This window comes from Bufo bufo, chromosome 3, assembly GCF_905171765.1.
Source record: "Bufo bufo chromosome 3, aBufBuf1.1, whole genome shotgun sequence".
NCBI lineage: Eukaryota > Metazoa > Chordata > Amphibia > Anura > Bufonidae > Bufo > Bufo bufo.
Genome location: NC_053391.1, coordinates 481,666,074 through 481,686,749, shown reverse-complemented (window position 1 = coordinate 481,686,749; position 20,676 = coordinate 481,666,074). Strand labels below are relative to the sequence as shown.

Sequence of the window (20,676 nt, the reverse complement as noted above, 5' to 3'; positions counted from 1 at the left end):
GAAGTGACCCCACGCTGGCGTGGCTGTAAGCCAGGGTATCCGGAAGGGAAGCGGAGTCATCGCTTTCAGAACGATGTGACATGTTGGGAAGCTGAAAAAGAGAGCAAGATTTAGTGTCCTTTAGGTGCGTTGCGTTGAGTAGGTGCGTTGCGTTGCTGCCCCCCGATGGACGCTTTGGAGCGACCTGAAGAAGACGTGACTATGCTTGTGCCCGGATGAATATAGATACTGAGGATCAATACCTGAAAATTCCACCTGGTCTACCGAGGCCTCAGGTCCTGAATGTTCGTGGCGGCGTAGACTAAATCGGGTCTTTGACTGAGATAAAAGTAAAAGTTTTAGCGGAGGGCCTATGGCCAGTGAGCAAGATTGTGAATGAAATAACCTGATGCCTGGGTAGGCCGCCAGACAAACATGGATGAGGATGGAATACATGGATGGAACGAGAAGAGATGTGGTTAGAGACGAAAAACGGAGGGGAACGTGAGAAGACGAGACATGGCCTGAATAACGAAAACTGGCGTGAGACGTAAATGACATTCGAGGCCTGAATAACTAAACAGGCGAAAGACTTAACTGACAGACGTGGGTTAAATGATGAAAAAACAGGCGTGATATGTGACTGACAGATGTGAGACATGGAAGACAGATGAGGGCTGAATTATGGGGACAGGCATGATAATGTAAAGTTTATTTTTATTTTTATTAATTTTTTTCCGAGTGACGTAAAACCGGCGTGGAGCGTAAGACAGACGTAGCCTGAATGATGAAAAACAGGCGTGAAACGTAAATGACAGACGTGGCTTGAATAAGTAAAACAGGTTGGGACGTAAAAGACACAGGAGACGTGAAAACAGACGTGAACCGGGGAAGGAAAATTGGCATGGGAACATGGACAAATGTGGCTGGATAACGCAAATGGAGAGACACGTGACTGACAACGAATGCTGTAGTATAAAAAACAAGCGTCGACGTTGACAAGCGGACGTGTCCAGACTACCGTACCCAGAGCGGGCAGGAGACTGGTGAGAGTAATGCAAAAAATACCAACCTGTTGATGAAGATTTTTGACGGACAAATAAGGTCAGGTAAATTTCGTAATAATACGGTTGACGTACAACTGCTCTGTCAGAAGGAACCAGAAAGCTAGTTCTGTAACGTAAAACGGGGAAACATTGTGGCGTTTATACAATGATCAGTAGAATGGAGTCAAAATTTCTTCTTTAAAAGGGGGTCATTTTTATTTATTTTTTTATATTTATTTATTTAAACATTGCTGGCCCATTGACATCAATGAACTGTGTGACTGTGAAAAATGAATGTACTATTGTGGCTTAGTCCTGCATGCCTGCCAGGGAGCTTGCGCAGAGCGGTGCCGCCTGGTTTGAGGCATGTGTCAATGAAAAAGGGGGTGTGGACAAGGAGGAGCTGGCCCCGCCGCCAGGATCGCAAGGACGTCTGAGCAGTGGTGGAGGGGCCGAGCATGCCGTCTGCCGGGTCGGCCGGCCCCTGGAGCGCATCGGGCCGAGGTGAGGTTGGAGAAGGGCGCCGGGCTTGGGATGGTGCAGAGCGGTGACCGGGTGGTGAAGGCGGGAGGCGCTGGGTGATGGAGGGCGGGTGGTAGGAGGGATGCGGAGGCTGGAGCCGAACAACCCTCCCCTTGGCAACGTTGGTAACAACCGGGACAGGGCTGGAGATGAGACATGCGGGCAGCACGCCAAGCGTGGCCGGCGGGTGCCGTGGCCGTAAGTAGCCGAAGCTGCTGGCACCGTGGCGTTTTATATTTTTATATTTTTATATTTTTATATATATATATATATATATATATATATATATATATATATATATATATATATATATATATATATATATATCTATATCTATATCTAAAAAAAATTTTTTTTTTTTTTATGGGGAACATGAGGGGGACGTGAATCCACTTGAGGCCGGACGGCTTGCTGGATCAGACGAGGTGGTGAGGAAGCGGCGTGGAGGAGTGTCAGGCCGTACATACTTACCTGGCAAAAGCCTCGTACATGCAGGACTGGCGAAACGAAGTGCAAGCACTGAATGAACGCCAGCGTCGGATGACCGTGGGAGGGGAGCTTATAAAGCCTACGCCCCTCCCACAATCACAGGCTGCAACCGCCTTGACAAAATATATATATAATATATATATATATATATATATATATATATATATATATATATATATATATATATATATATATATATATATATATATATATACATATACATATACATATACATATACATACATACATACATACATACATGAGTGTCAGGTGGCCGGTCACATGATTGCTGTGCCTGTTTGACTGTGCCCTCCCAGTTTTGGGAGTGAGCATGCCCAGTCCGTGTATGTTGCCGAGCCGCCATCTTGACTGTGGGCCGCTGGTTGCTGTATGTCTTAGACAGTCTCGCGGGATGTAACATTCCCCGCGTCTGCGCAATGCCGAGTTCCGGACGCCGACTGAGTCCTGCGGTCCCCAGAGACCTGTGAGATATCCATAAGTAAATGAATAATTTTTAATTAACACAACTTTGTACACCTGTAAGAGATTATCAATTGACGATGTTATGCACTATAATTGTATGTATCGATGATCAATATTTTTGGCACACAGCACTTTTTTTGATATCTGGCTCCATGCGTTTGTACATGATTTATATTGTAAAAAGTATAATCGAGATTCACTGGTTTTATTAATGTTTGTGTATTAATTGGGATATAATCATGTAATCACTTCCTGTTAATTATGTATGCTATATAAGCACCTGAGTTTGCACTGAGTATTATGGCTTGACAAAGGCTCCATAGAGAGAGCTGAAACGTTGCTGTCTACACATGGGTGAATAAAATACCCTTTTTCTTCACGGATATGTATGTGCTGCCTTGGATTCTTTTTCTACATATACTCAGTTGGATCAAAGTCCGCGATCCGTCTCAAGGAATTGCACCACCTTGGATTTGTGTGCTGCTCATCTATTATATATATATATATATATCTCAAAAAAATAAAGGCAGCACAAAAATAACACATCCTAGATCTGAATTAATTAAATATTCTTCTGAAATACTTTGTTCTTTACATAGTTGAATGTGCTGACAACAAAATCACACACAAATTTAAAAATGGAAATCTAATTTTTCAACCCATGGAGGTCTGGATTTGGAGTCACCCTCAAAATTAAAGTGGAAAAACACACTACAGACAGACCCACCTCTGGAACCCACACCTACGCCGAGAACGGAGCAGGAAGACTGGTGGCTGGAAGACCACTGGTTTCCTGGGGTCCAGCCACGACCAAGCGCTCTCCCCATACAGGTGAATGGGGACCGCACCAGGCTTGCACGGCCACTGCTTCCTTTCATTTCTATGGGCCGACCCATATGTGCAATGAGCATGTGCAATGCGCCCTCCGCCACCTTCCCCTCTCCGTTCTCAGTGTAGGTGTGGGTCCCAAAGGTGCCTACGGATATGCCCCCATTGTCTGAGATGGGAAAACCCCTTTAAAGAGGTTTTCTGAGCTTTCTTGAAAATATTGTTGTGTGCTGACCTATGGAGCCAAGATAGCATGCTCAGTACTTACTCCTACTTCATATACAGTTGAACAGGAAGACTCAGGAACACATCCAATTGAGACCCGAGCATAAGGGCACACAGCCGGTCTGAGCGCGGCTCAAAGGACCCGCATCTCCAGCAAGAAACATAGCAGAAAAGACGCACATTACATTATGGTGGAAAGTCTGCAACATCACGATGGCTAGGGCTTCTCAGTAATACAATATCGACCGCAAGTCACACACAAAAAAACCCCCAAAAAACCCCACAACAACTGTATTCATTCCGTGACTTCATTGTTGATAATGCAGTATTAGAATTGCGTAGAAACTTTGGGGGTCATTTATCAAACTGGTGTAAAGTAGAACTGGCTTAGTTACCTATGCAACCAATCAGATTCCATCTTTCATTTTCCAATAGAGCTGTGAAAAATGAAAGGTGGAATCTGATTGGTTGCTATGGGCAACTTAGCCAGTTCTACTTTGCACCAGTGTGATTGCACCAGTGTGTATATACACTGCTCAAAAAAATAAAGGGAACACTTAAACAACACAATGTAACTCCAAGTCAATCACACTTCTATGAAATCAAACTGTCCACTTAGGAAGCAACACTGAGTGACAATCCATTTCACATGCTGTTGTGCAAATGGGATAGACAACAGGTGGAAATTATAGGCAATTAGCAAGACACCCCCAATAAAGGAGTGGTTCTGCAGGTGGTGACCACAGACAACTTCTCAGTTCCTATGCTTCCTGGCTGATGTTTTGGTCACTTTTGAATGCTGGCTGTGCTTTCACTCTAGTGGTAGCATGAGACGGAGTCTACAACCCACACAAGTGGCTCAGGTAGTGCAGCTTATCCAGGATGGCACATCAATGCAAGCTGTGGCAAGAAGGTTTGCTGTGTCTGTCAGCGTAGTGTCCAGAGCATGGAGGCGCTACCAGGAGACAGGCCAGTACATCAGGAGACGTGTAGGAGGGCAACAACCCAGCAGCAGGACCGCTACCTCCGCCTTTGTGCAAGGAGGAACAGGAGGAGCACTGCCAGAGCCCTGCAAAATTACCTCCAGCAGGCCACAAATGTGCATGTGTCTGCTCAAACGGTCAGAAACAGACTCCATGAGGGTGATATGAGGGCCTGACGTCCACAGGTGGGGGTTGTGCTTACAGCCCAACACCGTGCAGGACGTTTGGCATTTGCCAGAGAACACCAAGATTGGCAAATTCGCCACTGGCGCCCTGTGCTCTTCACAGATGAAAGCAGGTTCACACTGAGCACATGTGACAGAGTCTTGAGACGCCGTGGAGAACGTTCTGCTGCCTGCAACATCCTCCAGCATGACCGTTTTGGCATTGGGTCAGTAATGGTGTGGGGTGGCATTTCTTTGGAGGGCCGCACAGCCCTCCATGTGCTCGCCAGAGGTAGCCTGACTGCCATTAGGTACCGAGATGAGATCCTCAGACCCCTTGTGAGACCATATGCTGGTGCGGTTGGCCCTGGGTTCCTCCTAATGCAAGACAATGCTAGACCTCATGTGGCTGGAGTGTGTCAGCAGTTCCTGCAAGACGAAGGCATTGATGCTATGGACTGGCCCGCCCGTTCCCCAGACCTGAATCCAATTGAGCGCATCTGGGACATCATGTCTCGCTCTATCCACCAACGTCACGTTGCACCACAGACTGTCCAGGAGTTGGCAGATGCTTTAGTCCAGGTCTGGGAGGAGATCCCTCAGGAGACCGTCCGTCACCTCATCAGGAGCATGCACAGGTGTTGTAGGGAGGTCATACAGGCACGTGGAGGCCACACACACTACTGAGCCTCATTTTGACTTGTTTTAAGGACATTAGTTGGATCAGGCTGTAGTGTGTTTTTCCACTTTAATTTTGAGGGTGACTCCAAATCCAGACCTCCATGGGTTGAAAAATTTGATTTCCATTTTTTTTATTTTTGTGTGATATTTTAATTAATTCAGATCTAGGATGTTATTTTTGTGTTCCCTTTATTTTTTTGAGCAGTGTATGTGTGTATATATAATAAAGAAATGTGGGCAGCACCACTATCAATATAGTACAAACGGAGTGCCAGCGGCTGAGTAGGCGATCCACCTCCAAATAATGTAGAAAAAATGAACTCCGCAGCACATCCAGGTAGTGAAAGAGTAAAAAGAAGCTTTATTCACCAAGCATGCGACGTTTCAATCCTCTCAACGGGATTTTTCTCAAGCAGTGACATAGTGGACAGTGCAAAGTACATATTTAAACACATTGACACAATTAAACAATCAATGAGTAAATTACAGACATTTATAGTGATCTAATAAAAAATATAGCAATGGCAAAATTATCATTGCAAAAAAAGCATTTCATGACATTACAAACAGTTACAGTACAAACGATACCTGTATCGGATCCAATATACAGTGTATAGGCAAAATACTTTTATAACAATCATGACAATTCAGGTGTATACTATAATAATAACCAAAATGTGCAGGTGTACCTCAGTGGAATGATTATTAGATCACAAGGGTGTGCGATGGAGACAGAGCACTGGGTCACGGATATGCTCGAGACGCCGTGACCCATGTGCTCTGTCTCCATCGCACACCCTTGTGATCTAATTCATCATTCCACTGAGGTACACCTGCACATTTTGGTTATTATTATAGTATACACCTGAATTGGTCATGATTGTTATAAATAGTATTTTGCCTATACACTGTATATTGGATCCGATACAGGTATCGTTTGTACTGTAACACTTAATGTCATTGAAATGCTTTTTTTGCAATGATAATTTTGCCATTGCTATATTTTTTATAGATCACTATACATGTCTGTAATTTACTCATTGATTGTTTATTGTGTCAATGTGTTTAATATGTACTTTGCAACTGCCACTCTGTCATCTGCTTGAGTAAAATCCCATTGAGAGGATTGAAACGTCGCATGCTTGGTGAATAAGCTTCTTTTTACTCTTTCACTACCTGGATGTGCTGCGGAGTTCATTATATATATATATATATATATATATATATATATATATATATATATATATATATATATATATATATATATAATTTCAGATTTTTATTAACCATTTTTTTCCCAATGTACATAAACAAAAGCAAAAACATCCCATCAAAGAATATGATAGGTACATACATTCCATACAAAGAAAATGGGTACATACATTTATACAACATTGTATAAACCACCCCCCAACCAGCAATGAGACGGGCACCACCCCACCAATTTGGGTATAATATGACGGAGCACCGAGAAGTTTAATAGATTTATTAATGATCTTGTAGAAGGCTTGCACAGTAAAATATAAATTTTTGCAAATGACCCTAAACTGTGTAATGTATTTGACATAGAAGAGGACAGTATTCTGTGTGTGTATATTTATATATACTACAGAGGGATCTGGATAGATTGGAGGCTTGGGCAGAGAAGTGGCAGATGAGGTTTAACACTGACAAATGTAAGGCTATGCACATGGGAAGGAAAAATGCAAGTCACCCGTACATACACTGGGTAACACTGACATGGAAAAGGATCTAGGAATTTTAGTTAACAGCAAACGTGCCTGCGCCACCTACTTTATGAATGAAGTAGGCGGCGCAGGCACGTGACATCAGTGAGTTACGGACGGCCGCCCGCCCTGCTCTGCCTGCTACAGGACATTTAGTAAGTAGTACAGATGGGGCTGGGGATCGGAACTTCAATTAAAGTTATTATTATAAAAGGTTTAGGCATTAAGGAAGTGAGTGAGCGGCAGGGCCGGAGTACAGTGACCGCACCGGCCCCGCCGCATTTGCATTACACCGGCCCCTCCTCCCTCTCCCCTCAAGCTGATACATCGCAGTCTGCGATGCTGCAGCATCGCAGTCTGCGATGCTGCAGCATCGCAGACTGCGATGTAAAATGGCAGCATTCGCCCCATAAGACGCAGGGGCATTTTCCCCCCACTTTTGGGGGGGAAAAAGTGCGTCATGGGGCAAAACATACGGTATTTCTGGAGTGTAATAATATTACAGGCTATAGCTACTAGAGAGGGGTCATTGATCCAGGGAGTTATTCTGATTGGAGTCGGGAAGGAATTTTTTTCCACTAAAGTGGGTAAAATTGTCTTTTACCTGACGGGTTTTTCTGCCTTCCTTTGGATCAATTTGCAGGAAAAAAGACTGAACTAAATGGGCCGATGTCTTTTTTAGGCCTTATAAACGATGTTAATATACCCCTTTAAACAAAAGATGTTTTTATCCAACTATTGGATGAACATTTCAAACTTCTTTTCTGGCAGTAGCAGTTGGTCGGCTAAAATAATTGTAAAAATTACACCCAAAGAATGATCATTTTGGTTGAAAATGTCTGTGTTCAACTTTAGAATGTGTATGAGTACTTTTCAGAAGTAAAGCGATTTCCCATCAGTGGTGTGGTTGAATGGCAAAGAATAGATTGTGGCCAGGTTGTCCTAACCTATTCAGTGACCAACTGCCTATAAGCTTTTCAGACAAATTTATCAAACTGGTGTAAAGTAGAACTGGCTAAGTTGCCCATAGCAACCAATCAGATTCCACCTTTCATTTTTCACAGCACTATTGGAAAATGAAAGATGGAATCTGATTGGTTGCATAGGTAACTAAGCCAGTTCTACTTTACACCAGTTTGATAAATGACCCCCAAAGTTTCTACGCAATTCTAATACTGCATTATCAACAATGAAGTCACGGAATGAATACAGTTGTTGTGGTTTTTTTTTTTTTTTTGTGTGTGACTTGCGGTCGATATTGTATTACTGAGAAGCCCTAGCCATCGTGATGTTGCAGACTTTCCACCATAATGTAATGTGCGTCTTTTCTGCTATGTTTCTTGCTGGAGATGCGGGTCTTTTGAGCCGCGCTCAGACCAGCTGTGTGCCCTTATGCTCTGGTCTCAATTGGATGTGTTCCTGAGTCTTCCTGTTCAACTGTATATGAAGTAGGAGTAAGTACTGAGCATGCTATCTTGGCTCCATAGGTCAGCACAGAACAATATTTTCAAGAAAGCTCAGAAAACCTCTTTAAAGGGGTATTCCCATCTCAGACAATGGGGGCATATCCGTAGGCACCTTTGGGACCCACACCTACACTGAGAACGGAGAGGGGAAGGTGGCGGAGGGCGCATTGCACATGCTCATTGCACATATGGGTCGGCCCATAGAAATGAAAGGAAGCAGTGGCCGTGCAAGCCTGGTGCGGTCCCCATTCACTTGTATGGGGAGAGCGCTTGGTCGTGGCTGGACCCCAGGAAACCAGTGGTCTTCCAGCCAGCAGTCTTCCTGCTCCGTTCTCGGCGTAGGTGTGGGTTCCAGAGGTGGGTCTGTGATCGGAATACCCTTTACAGGGCTCCAGATGGCGACCAAAATGGTCGCCAATGCGCCTTAATATTTGCAGATGGCGACAAGACTTTTTAGTCTTGTCGCCATTTGCGACTGTACCGCCGCGATCCTGCGCAGCCTAAGTTCCCTTCAGTACTAGCACAGCACAGTGGAGAAGGAAGGAGTCCCTCCCTCTCCACTGTGACGCGGCCGCCACTACCACCAATGGGGAGATAGCTCCTCCTCCCCTGCTATCGCCACTGTGCCACCAATGAATGTTAAACATAAGTATAGGCAGCGGTATCACAGACCTGGCACCCGGCCTCAATAACAGGGCATGCGATATGCAGCAATTAACCCCTCAGGTGCCACAGATCGCATGCCCTGTTATTGAGGCCGAGTGCCGAGTCTGTGATACCGCTGCAGACAATTGTATGAAAGAGTTAAAGAGGACCTTTCGTGGGTCCAAAGAATATGAACTTAGTAGCAGGCTGCATAGAGCGGCGCCCAGGTATCTAAGTGCACTAAGTGGCCCCCGGTATTTTCAACATTCAGAGCAAGGAGGAGGAGATGCCAGTGTCTCTCCTTCTCCCTGACAGCATCGCTGTCCAATCAGAGCTCAGAGCCAGGGAGTTTTTTTTTTTCTCCCTGGCTCTGAGCTCTGCGCTGTGATTGGACAGCACTGCTGTCAGGGAGAAGGAGAGACACTGGCGTCTCCTCCTCCTTCCTCTAAATGCTGAAAATACCGGGGGCCACAGCGGGCGAACGGAGCGGCGCCCAGGAATAATAGTAAGTGCACTTAGATACCTGGGCGCCGCTCTATGCAGCCTGCTACTAAGTTCATATTCTTTGGACCCACGAAAGGTCCTCTTTTTAATTACATTCATTGGTGGGGCAGTGCTCCCCCCCCCCCCCCCAAGCCTCTCCCCCCCCCCCCCCCATTATCACTTGCCACAAGTCGTCGCCCCCCCCCCCCCCCCTTCATTGTTATATGGTGGTCACAGGGTCCCATCCCCTTCATTGGTGGCAGTGGCAGATCACACTGCTGGGTCTCAGATCGTTACCATGGCAGCCAGGACGCTACTGAAGCCCTGGCTGCCATGTTCAGAGCACAGAGCAGCAGGGAGAGTGTGAGGTCCTATTCACCCTAATAGAGCTCTATCAGGGTGAATAGCACAAGGGCTGAAAAGATCCAGGTTCTAGTCCCTAAGGGAAGAAATGGTTATTAAATAAAAAGTAAAAAAAACAACAAAATACTAAAAGTTTAAATGGCCCCCTTCCCAGTTTTACATATAAAATTTACAAACAATAAAGAATAAACATATTACATATCGCCATGTCCCAAAAAATGTGAGCTATTAAAATATAAAAAAATATTCCCGCTCGGTGAAGGCCGTAACAGAAAAAAAAACTCTAAACCACGCAATTCGCCATTTTTAGTCACCTTGTCCCCCCAGAAGATGTCCCTGGATGTTGAGAGGTATGTGGTGCCGTTTTTTCCTATATGTAGTGCTGGCTCACTACTGTGACCTGCGTCTCATCTTCTCAAAGTCCTTTTTTTTTAATTATATACATTTTAAATTTGGCGACTAAATTTTTTAGTTTAGGAGCCAATGGCTCCTGGTAATTTTTTTTTTTGACTGGAGCACTGCTTTACCTCCCTCACGGATATTTAAACTTCTACTGGTTGGATTCCCATGTTGTGCTTCCCAGAATTGTCACTGATTTGTGGCAGTAGCACTGGTGAAGTAGTAGTCTAGTCAGTAATGGTTGTCACAAGGAGAGTGGTCAGGATGTGACAGGTCAAAGGATGAGACGGGAGCTTAGTCAGGAGATAGGGGTCTGAACCAGGAGTAGAACAAACGGTACAGACAAACAATCCAAGGGGTGCGTCTTGAATCAGAATCGGTAGTCAATACAGAGCCTAATTCTCAGGAACAATAGCTACAGTGAGGAACAGAAGTATTTGAACACCCTGCGATTTTGCATGTTCCTCCCACTTAGAAATCATGGAGGGGTCTGAAATTCACATTGTAGGTGCATTACCACTCTGGGGGACAGAATAAAAATAAATAAATCAGGAAATTACATTGTATGATTTTTTTTATTTTTTTTAAGAATTGATGTCTTCCACTGCTGAACATAAGTATTTGAACACCTGAGAAAATCAGTGTTAATATTTGGTACAGAATCCTTTGTTTGCAATTACACAGGTCAAACGTTTCCTGTAGTTCTTGACCAGATTTGCACACACTGCAACAGGGATTTTGGCCCACTCCTCCACACAGATCTCCTCTAGATCTGTCAGGTTTTGAAGCTGTCGCTGAGCAGCACTTAGTTTTAGCTCCCTCCAAAGATGTTCTATTGGATTTAGGTCTGGAGACTGGCTAGGCCACTCCAGGAGCTTGATATGCTTCTTATGGAGCCACTCCTTGGTTACCCTGGCTGTGTGCTTCGGGTCGTTGTCATGTTGGAAGACCCAGCCACGACCCATCTTCAATGCTCTGACTGAGGGAAGGAGGTTGTTGCTCAAAATCTCACAATAAATAGCCCCATTCATCCTCTCCTTAATACAGTGCAGTCGTCCTGTCCCCTTTGCAGAAAAGCAAATATCAATAATTTCCAAAAAATTGTTCTTTTTTTGTTTTTCCCATGCCTTTTTATGCTCCTAGATCCTGTCATGTTAATACTAAACATACAGTGCCTTGCAAAAGTATTCACCCCTTGACTCTTTTCATATTTTGTTACATTACAGCCTTAAGTTCAATGTTTTGTTAATCTGACTTTTATGTGATGGATCAGAACACAATAGTCTAAGTTGATGAAGTGAAATGAGAAAAATATATAAATAAAACTATTGTTCAGAAATATAAAACAGAAAATTGGCATATGCGTATGTATTCACCCCTTTTGTAAGGAAGCCCATAAAAAGCTCTGGTGCAACCAATTGCCTTCAGAAGTCACATAATTAGTGAAATGATGTCCACCTGTGTGCAGTCTGTGTCACATGATCTGTCATTACATATACACACTTTTTTTTTGAAAGGCCCCAGAGGCTGCAACACCTAAGCAAGAGACATCACTAACCAAACACTGCCATGAAGACCAAGGAACTCTCCAAACAAGTAAGGGACAATGTTGCAGAGAAGTACAAGTCAGGGTTAGGTTATAAAAAAATATCCGATTCATGATCCCAGGTGCCCCATCAAATCTATCATAACCAATTGGAAAGAACATGGCACAACAGCAAACCTGCCAAGAGACGGCCGCCCACCAAAACTCACGGACCGGGTAAGGAGGGCATTAATCAGAGAGGCAGCATAGAGACCTAAGGTAACCCTGGAGGAGATGCAGAGTTCCACAGCAGAGACTGAAGTATCTGTACATAGGACGACAATAAGCTGTAAACTCCATAGAGTTGAGCTTTATGGCAGAGTGGCAAGAAGAAAGCCATTACTTTCAGCTAAAAACAAAAAGGCACGTTGTGAGTTTGCGAAAAGGCATGTGGGAGACTCCCAAAATGTATGAAGGAAGGTGCTCTGGTTTGTTGAGACTAAAATTGAACTTTTCAGCCATCAAAGAAAATGCTATGTCTGGTGCAAACCCATCACATCACCCAAAGAACACCATCCCCACAGTGAAACATGGTGATGGCAGCATCATGTTGTGGGGATGTTTTTCAGCAGCCTGGAATGGGAAACTGGTCAGAGTTGAAGGAAAGATGGATGGTGCTAAATACAGGGATATTCTTGAGCAAAACCTGTACCACTCTGTGCGTGATCTGAGGCTAGGATGGAGGTTCACCTTCCAGCAGGACAATGACCCCAAACACATTGCTAAAGCAACACTTGAGTGGTTTAAGGGGAAACATGTAAATGTGTTGGAATGGCCTAGTCAAAGCCCAGATCTCAATCCAATAGAAAATCTGTAGTCAGACTTAAAGATTGCTGTTCACAAGTGCAAACCATCCAACTTGAAGGAGATAGAGCGGTTTTGCAAGAAGGAATGGCCAAAAATCCCAGTGGTAAGATGTGGCAAGCTCATAGAGACTTATCCAAAGCGACTTGGAGCTGTGATTGCTGCAAAAAGTGGCTTTACAAAGTATTGACTTTAGGGGGAGAATAGTTATGCCGATTGACTTTTTCAGTTATTTTCTCTTATTTGTTGTTTGCTTCACAATAAAAAAATTTTTTTTAAAAACTCTTCAAAGTTGTGGGCATGTCCTGTAAATTAAATGATGCAAATCCTCAAACAATCCATGTTAATTCCAGGTTTTAAGGCACCAAAATACGAAAAAAGTCAAGGGGATGAATACTTTTGCAAGGCACTGTATATGTACAGTTGTGCTTTATACTCCTGTGCATATCTTAAAGGGAATTTCCAGGACCCCAGCGGGCTCTGCAAAGTTCCTAAGATACTTAGCGCCTTGAAGTTGCGTGGATTGGCCCACCTTGACTCTGGGAGTGACATTCCCAATCATTGATGTGGCACCTGGTAAAGGACAGGAGGTCGGTGAAAGCAAGATTTTCAGTAGAGACCCTTCATTTGACTGGGTTTCCGATCAACCAATCTGTGCAACTTCAAAACTGTAAGTAAGGATCTTTCTTCCACAGGCAAGAAGTGAATATTTAAAGTGCATTTGTAGGGGCTGCTGTGTCCTGGAAAGCCCTTTAAAGGGCTTCTGTCACCCCACTAAACTGTAATTAATCATTTTGGTTCAGCAGATTGTTAAAAACGTACTTTTAAAATATGCAAATTACCTTGCTACCAGCAAGTAGGGCGGCTACTTGCTGGTAGCAGCCGCATCCTCCTATCCTAAAGACGCCCCCCTCCGCATGTTGATTGACAGGGCCAGCGGACGGGATCTCTCTCTGCTGGCCCTGTTTGCATTCAAAATCTGGCGCCTGCGCCGTACCTGTCTTCAGTCGGCGCAGGCGCATTGAGAAGGGGGACGCTCGCTTGGCCGCTCCATCCTCGATGCGCCGATGACATGACATCTACACCCGGCGCAGGCGCATTGAGAAGGGGGACGCTCGCTCGGCGCTCCTTCCTCAATGCGCCTGCGCCGGGTGTAGATGTGACGTCATCGGCGCAGGCGCATTGAGGATGGAGCGGCCGAGCGAGCGGCCGCCTCTCAGTGCGCCTGTGCAGACTGAAGACAGGTACGGCGCAGGCGCCAGATTTTGAATGCAAACAGGGCCAGCAGAGAGAGATCCCGTCCGCTGGCGCTGTCAATCAACATGCGGAGGGGGCGTCTTTAGGATAGGAGGATGCGGCTGCTACCAGCAAGTAGCCGCCGTACTTGCTGGTAGCAAGGTAATTTGCATATTTTAAAAGTACGTTTTTAACATAATCTGCTAAACCAAAATGATTAATTACAGTATGTATGCATAAATCGCAGTATAGGCATTAAAAGTAACCAAAAAAATATATATATGTTTAGTGGGGTGACAGAAGCCCTTTAATTTGAGCTAAGAGATTAGATTTCTACTAAGTGTTTCTATCATGATGACAGATAACTTTACTTTATGTATGATGCGCTAAGTAAAACTGTTATTGGGTACTACTGGGGCAGATTTATGAAAACTGTCAAAAAGAAAAACAGACTTTGTTGTCCAATCACAACTCTGCTTTTAGTTTTCCAGAGCAGTTTAAGAAATGAGTCAGTTCTGATTGGTTGCTAAAGACAACCAAGACCGTTTTACTGTAAGTTTTTAATAGATGATGCCCACTGAGCTTGAAATGATATTATTGCAGTCATGCAGTCTTCGCCAATGAGCCCTGATACCACTTAACACGTTCAGGACCTTGGATGAGAATGCTCGTCCTAACTTGCAGGTACTTAACGCACTAGGACGAGCATTCTCATCCTAGAGTTAACGCGCTGCCCCACAACTGCCGCCGCGATCAGCAGCAGGGGCCCGGCTGTATCTGACAACATCGGTGAAAACACCGATGCCGGCGGATTAACCCCCTGTATGCCTCAATCAGACCCTGTCCCATAGTGGGACAAAAAATAAAGTGAAAAAAGAAGTTAAATAAAGTTTTACAAAAAAAAAAAGAATTAAACGTTTTCAAGTAAAATAAAAAAAGCACCTTTTCCCAAAATAAATTAAAAATAAATTGTAAAAAATAGGGGGAAAAAGAAAAGTAAACGTATTGGGTATCGACACGTCTGTATCAACCGGCTCTATAAAAATATCACATGACCTAACCCCTCAGATGAACACCGTCCAAAAAAAATAAATCAGTGCTAAAAATTTTTTTTACATTATTAAAAGTGTAACACCAAGCGATCAAAAAGGCATATGCCCCCAAAATAGTACCAATCTAACAATCACCTCATCCCGCAAAAAATGAGCCCTTACCTAAGACAATCACCCAAAGAAAAAAAAAAACTATGGCTCTCAGCCTATGGAGACACTAAAACATGATTTTTTTTTTCCTTTTCAAAAATGCTTATATAGTGTTAAATGTAAAAAAAAAACAACTTTTCTTTAAAAAGTAGACATATTCGGTATCACCGCGTCCATAACAACCTGCTCTATAAAAATACCACATGATCTGACCTGTCAGATAAACATTGTAAATGACAAAAAATTAAAAACTGTAAGGCGAATAATACGGTAAAAGCGTTTTAAAGTTATTACCACATAAAGTGATACATGTCAGATTTGCTAAAAATGGCCTGGTCCTTAAGGGGTAGTCCAGTAATTTCAAGTTATCCCCTATACAGAGTGTACATGATGACTTTTAGATCGGTGGAAATCCTACTGCTGGGAACCCCACTGATCACAAAAATGGGGGCGCCCTGAAATGAACAGAGTGGCTATTCGGGCATGTGCACTGCCACTCAATCTATCTCTTTTGTCTATTGAAAATTGAGTGTACTTGACACTATGTAAGCTGTAGGAAATAATTTTAGGCAATGAAAGTTTTATTTGATTATTCACACAATTCTTTTTATAAATAGGACCTCAGAGAAGAGACCTCAGTTAGCGATCTGTGGCTGCATGATTTTTGGGGCAGCAAACTCAGTAGCAATGCAAGTCATAAATCCTACAGACCGCTTACAGTCTTAACATTCAGGTAAGATGTATGTTAGAAAAATCTAACCACTGACCATTATAACATTCTTTAATATATATTTGTTAGGCTACATGCACACAACCGTTGTTTTGGTCCGCATCCGAGCCACAGTTTTTGTGGCTTGGCTGTGGACCCATTCACTTCAATGGGGCCGCAAAAGATGCAGACAGCACTCCGTGTGCTGTCCGCATCGTTGTTCCGTTTCGTGGTCCGCAAAAAAAATATAATCTGTCCTATTGTCCATTTTGCAGACAAGAATAGGCAGTTATATTAATTGCTGTTCGTGCCGTGCAATTTGCGGACCGAAAAACACACAGCGGTCGTGTGCATGTATTTTTATATCTTTTCATATGACACTTTGTTACAATGTAAAGTAGTCAGTGTACATCTTGTATAACAGTGTGAATTTGGTGTGACCTCAAAATACCTCAACATACAGCCATTAAGTACACCCCTAAGTGAAAATGGCCAAATTGTGCCCAAAGTGTCAATATTTTGTGTGGCCACCATTATTTTCCAGCACTACCTTAACTCTCTTGGACATGGAGTTCACTAGAGCTTCACAAGTTGCCACTGTAATCCTCTTCCACTCCTCCATGACGACATTGCAGAGCTGGTGGATGTTAGAGACCTTGTGATCCTCCACCTTCCATTGGAGGATGTCCCACAGATGCTCAATAGGGTTAAAGTCTGGAGACATGCTTGTCCAGTTCAGCACCTTTTCCCTCAGTTTCTTTAGCAGGGCAGTGGTCGTCTTTGAGGTGTTTGGGGTCGTTATCATGTTGGAATATTGCCTTGAGGCCCAGTTTCCGAAGGGAGGGGATCATTGTCTGCTTCAGTATGTCATAGTACATGTTGGCATCCATGGTTCCCTCAATGAACTGTAGCTCCCCACAGCCGGCAGCACTCATGAAGCCCAAACCATGACACTCCAACCACCATGCTTGACTGTAGGCAATACACAATTGTCTTTGTACTTCTCACCTGGTTGCCGCCACACACGCTTGACACCATCTGAACCAAATAAGTTTATCTTGGTCCCATCAGACCACCGGACATGGTTCCTGTAATCCATAGTCTACTTGTCTTCAGCAAACTGTTTAGGGGCCTTCTTGTGCATCATCTTTAGAAGAGGCTTCCTTCTGGGATGACAGCCATGCAGACCACTTTGATGCTGTGTGAGGCGTATGGTCTGAGTACTGACAGGCTGATCCCCCACCCCTTCAACCTCTGCAGCAATGCTGGCAGCACTCATACATCTATTTTGAAAAGATTTATGACCACGTTGAGCACATGCACTCAACTTCTTTGGTCGACCATGGCAAGGCTTGTTCTGAGTGTAATCTGTTAAACCGCTGTATGGTCTTGGCCACCATGCTGCAGCTCAGTTTTAGGGTGTCGGCAATCTTCTTATAGCCTAGGTCATCTTTATATAGAGCAACAATTCTCTTTTTCAGAACCTCTGAGTTCTTTGCCATGAGGTGCCATGTTGACCTTCCATTGACCAGTATGAGTGTGAGAGCGATAACACTAAATCTAACACACCTCCTCTCCATTCACACCTGAGACCTTGTAACACTAAAGAGTCACATGACACCAGGGAGGGAAAAGGGCTAATTTGGCCATTTTCACTTAGAAGTGTTACTGACTTTTGTTGCCAGCGGTTTAGACATTAATGGCTGTGTGAGTTATTTTGAGGGCACACCAAATTTACACTGTTATACAAGCTGTACACTGACTGCTTTACATTCTATCAAAGTGTCATATCTTCAGTGTTGTCCCATGAAAAGATATAATAAGATATGTGAGGGGTGTACTCACTTTTGTGAGATACTGTGTGTGTGTATATATCTCGTGTGTGTGTGTGTGTGTGTGTGTATATATATATATATATATATATATATATAATCGTGTGTGTGTGTGTATATATATATATATATATATATATATATATATATATTATAATTAGGCCTGCACAATATATCGCCAAAGCAATAGCCATATCGCAATCGCCAATTGGCCGACCCAAAAATGCTGCAATTGTATTACCATATTTTTCGCTTTATAAGACGAACTTTTCCCCCCCGAAAAGTGGGGGGGAAATGGCAGTGCGTCTTATAAAGCGATGGTTGACTTTTTACGTGGCTGACACGGCTGTATCACCGGCCGCTATGTTGCACAGCGCGGCCGGCGATACATCAGTTACAGTGCGGGGAGGGAGGAGGGGCTGGAGGCAAGTCGTTATTTTAATGAACAAATGTTCTTCTATTTATTCTGTTTATCTGTTCTGTGCAGTGCTATTAAGAAAATGGCTAGTTTTGTATTTTGTACTTTTGCAGTAATGCAAATATGTTATTTAATTTAGTAAAGGATGTTTTATTTTGAAAAATAAATGTGCATTTCAGTTCTTGAGTTAAAGAGGACCTTTCACCTGTATAAACTATGTGAACTGAGTATGCTGCCATATAGAGCGGCGCCCGGGGATCTCACTGCACTTACTATTATCCCCGGGCGCCGCTCCGTTCTCCCGTTATAGGCTCCAGTATCTTTGCTTTTTAAGTTATAGTAGGCGGGTCTTCCCTTGTTCTGTGGGCGTATCCTTCTCCTAGGCTGCAGCGCTGGCCAATCGCAGCGCACAGCTCACAGCCTGAGAGGTTTTTTTCTCCCAGGCTGTGAGCTGTGCACTGCGATTGGCGAGCGCTGCAGCCTAGGAGAAGGAGACGCCCACAGGACAAGGGAAAACCCGCCTACTATAACTTAAAAAGCAAAGGTACCGGAGCCTATAACGGGAGACGGAGGCGGCGCCCGGGGATAATAGTAAGTGCAGTGAGATCCCCGGGCGCCGCTCTATATGGCAGCATACTCAGTTCACATAGTTTATACAGGTGAAAGGTCCTCTTTAAGCATAACTACATTTCATCATTATCAGTAATTTCTGTGTGCTTTTGCCTTGAAAATCCAAGCAAATAGACCCTCTAGCACAGTCCCTTTAAAATATCGCATATCGTTATCGCAATTTTTAGGGCCCTAATCGCAATCGCAAACAAATCCCCTATCGTGCAGCCCTAATTGTTCTTTACTCAACCAAATCGACCCTGACCCTTGATCTGCACCCCAAATTTGGCACAGTAGGGACATCAGGTGTCCGGGAAGGTTTTAGACCGGGTCTCCAGCCTCTAGGACGTACTTGTTTCTGAGAGATTCCCAAAAATGACCCTGCATTAGCCATACCAAGCCTGCTAATTGTTTCTCATCATATGTCAACTGCACATACTCACTGGTCCCCATGTCCCTTATCCAGCCCAATAGTAGCTCGCAGGTCCCACTCCAGGGTTTCCATAACAAATGATCACAGGTTTTAGCAGTTCGCAGGTCCTTAAATATTCTGTCATATGACTCGTATCAGCCAATATAGTTTACATTTATATTTACCAGGGTTTTTTCACACAGGATAGGATTAGATACACAGCTCAGCAGACAGTGGGGCTGGGTACTGTAGATGTTACTGTTTATAGTGGACCTTACTGATCGATATCTTTTAACGACACACACAAACATTAGATGAAATACCTGTGCGAAGCTGGGTCCTTCTGCTAGGGTGTGTGGATATAATATAATATATACATACCACACACGCTATCTTCTTTACTACATAGAGTTGTTTATGAAGGAAATGCCTATGGAGTTTTATATGCTTTGCCTGTACATGTGTGTGTAATATACATACAGTGCTTTGTGGAAGTATTCACCTCTTTCCCCTTGTGTTTTTTTCCTGTTTTGTTGTATTACAAACTGTCATCAGGTTGATTGCATAAATTCCAAAGTAGTACCAATTATTACCATGATATGAAAAAAGTACCTTGTTTTAAAAACTGAAGCGTTTTGAGCGCAATGTATTCACCCCTTTTGCTATGAAACCCCTGAGGCTGCCTGTACATGATGCAACCCTGGCAATTGGCAAAGATCCGCATACGCATCTTGTACTAGAAGCCTAAGGCTACTTTCACACTAGCGTTTTTGCGGATCCTTCAAGGATCTGCAAAAGCGCTTCCGTGAAAATACAACCGCATGCCTATGGGCAGTCTAACTTCAGAAGTAACATATTTAGGTGAATATCCCCCCTATGTGCAGTCATTGTTTCACATGATGCGAGTATAAATATACTTGTTCTGAAAGATCCTTGAATCTGCAAAACTGCTAAGCAAGGAAAATGTATAGATCCGGCTTGCTTACTTATGCATATTAAAGTTCTTTGTCTTTTGGCTTAATCATTGATTGTATCAAATGTAAAAAAATATTTAGCACCTTCAAAGTGGTAGACATTAGTGATGAGCAAAGCCAGCTTCGAATCCTAGTCTCTTCGCTCAAAACTTATTTTTAAAGGGAACCTGTCATGTGGATATTTGATTATAATCTAACTAATTATATACAATCATTAACTACTAAAAAGTGCCTTAGGGCTCTTTCACACTTGCGTTGTCCGGATCCGGCGTGTACTCCACTTGCCGGAATTACACTCCGGATCCGGAAAAATGCAAGTGTACTGAAAGCATTTGAAGACGGAGCCGTCTTCAAAATGCTTTCAGTGTTATTATGGCAGCCAGGACGCTATTAAAGTCCTTGTTGCCATAGT

At 43.6% G+C, this 20,676-nt stretch overlaps 1 protein-coding gene across 2 annotated transcripts in view; it reads left to right on the top strand.

The window, feature by feature from the left end:
* TMTC4 (transmembrane O-mannosyltransferase targeting cadherins 4) overlaps nt 1-20,676 on the top strand; it is a 163,854-nt gene that overhangs the window by 29,700 nt on the left and 113,478 nt on the right. For both annotated transcript variants that reach the window (XM_040425259.1, XM_040425258.1), the window contains one exon: nt 15,928-16,043. In XM_040425259.1, coding sequence (XP_040281193.1) covers nt 15,928-16,043 — 116 coding nt within the window. The remainder of the gene's footprint in view (nt 1-15,927; nt 16,044-20,676) is intronic.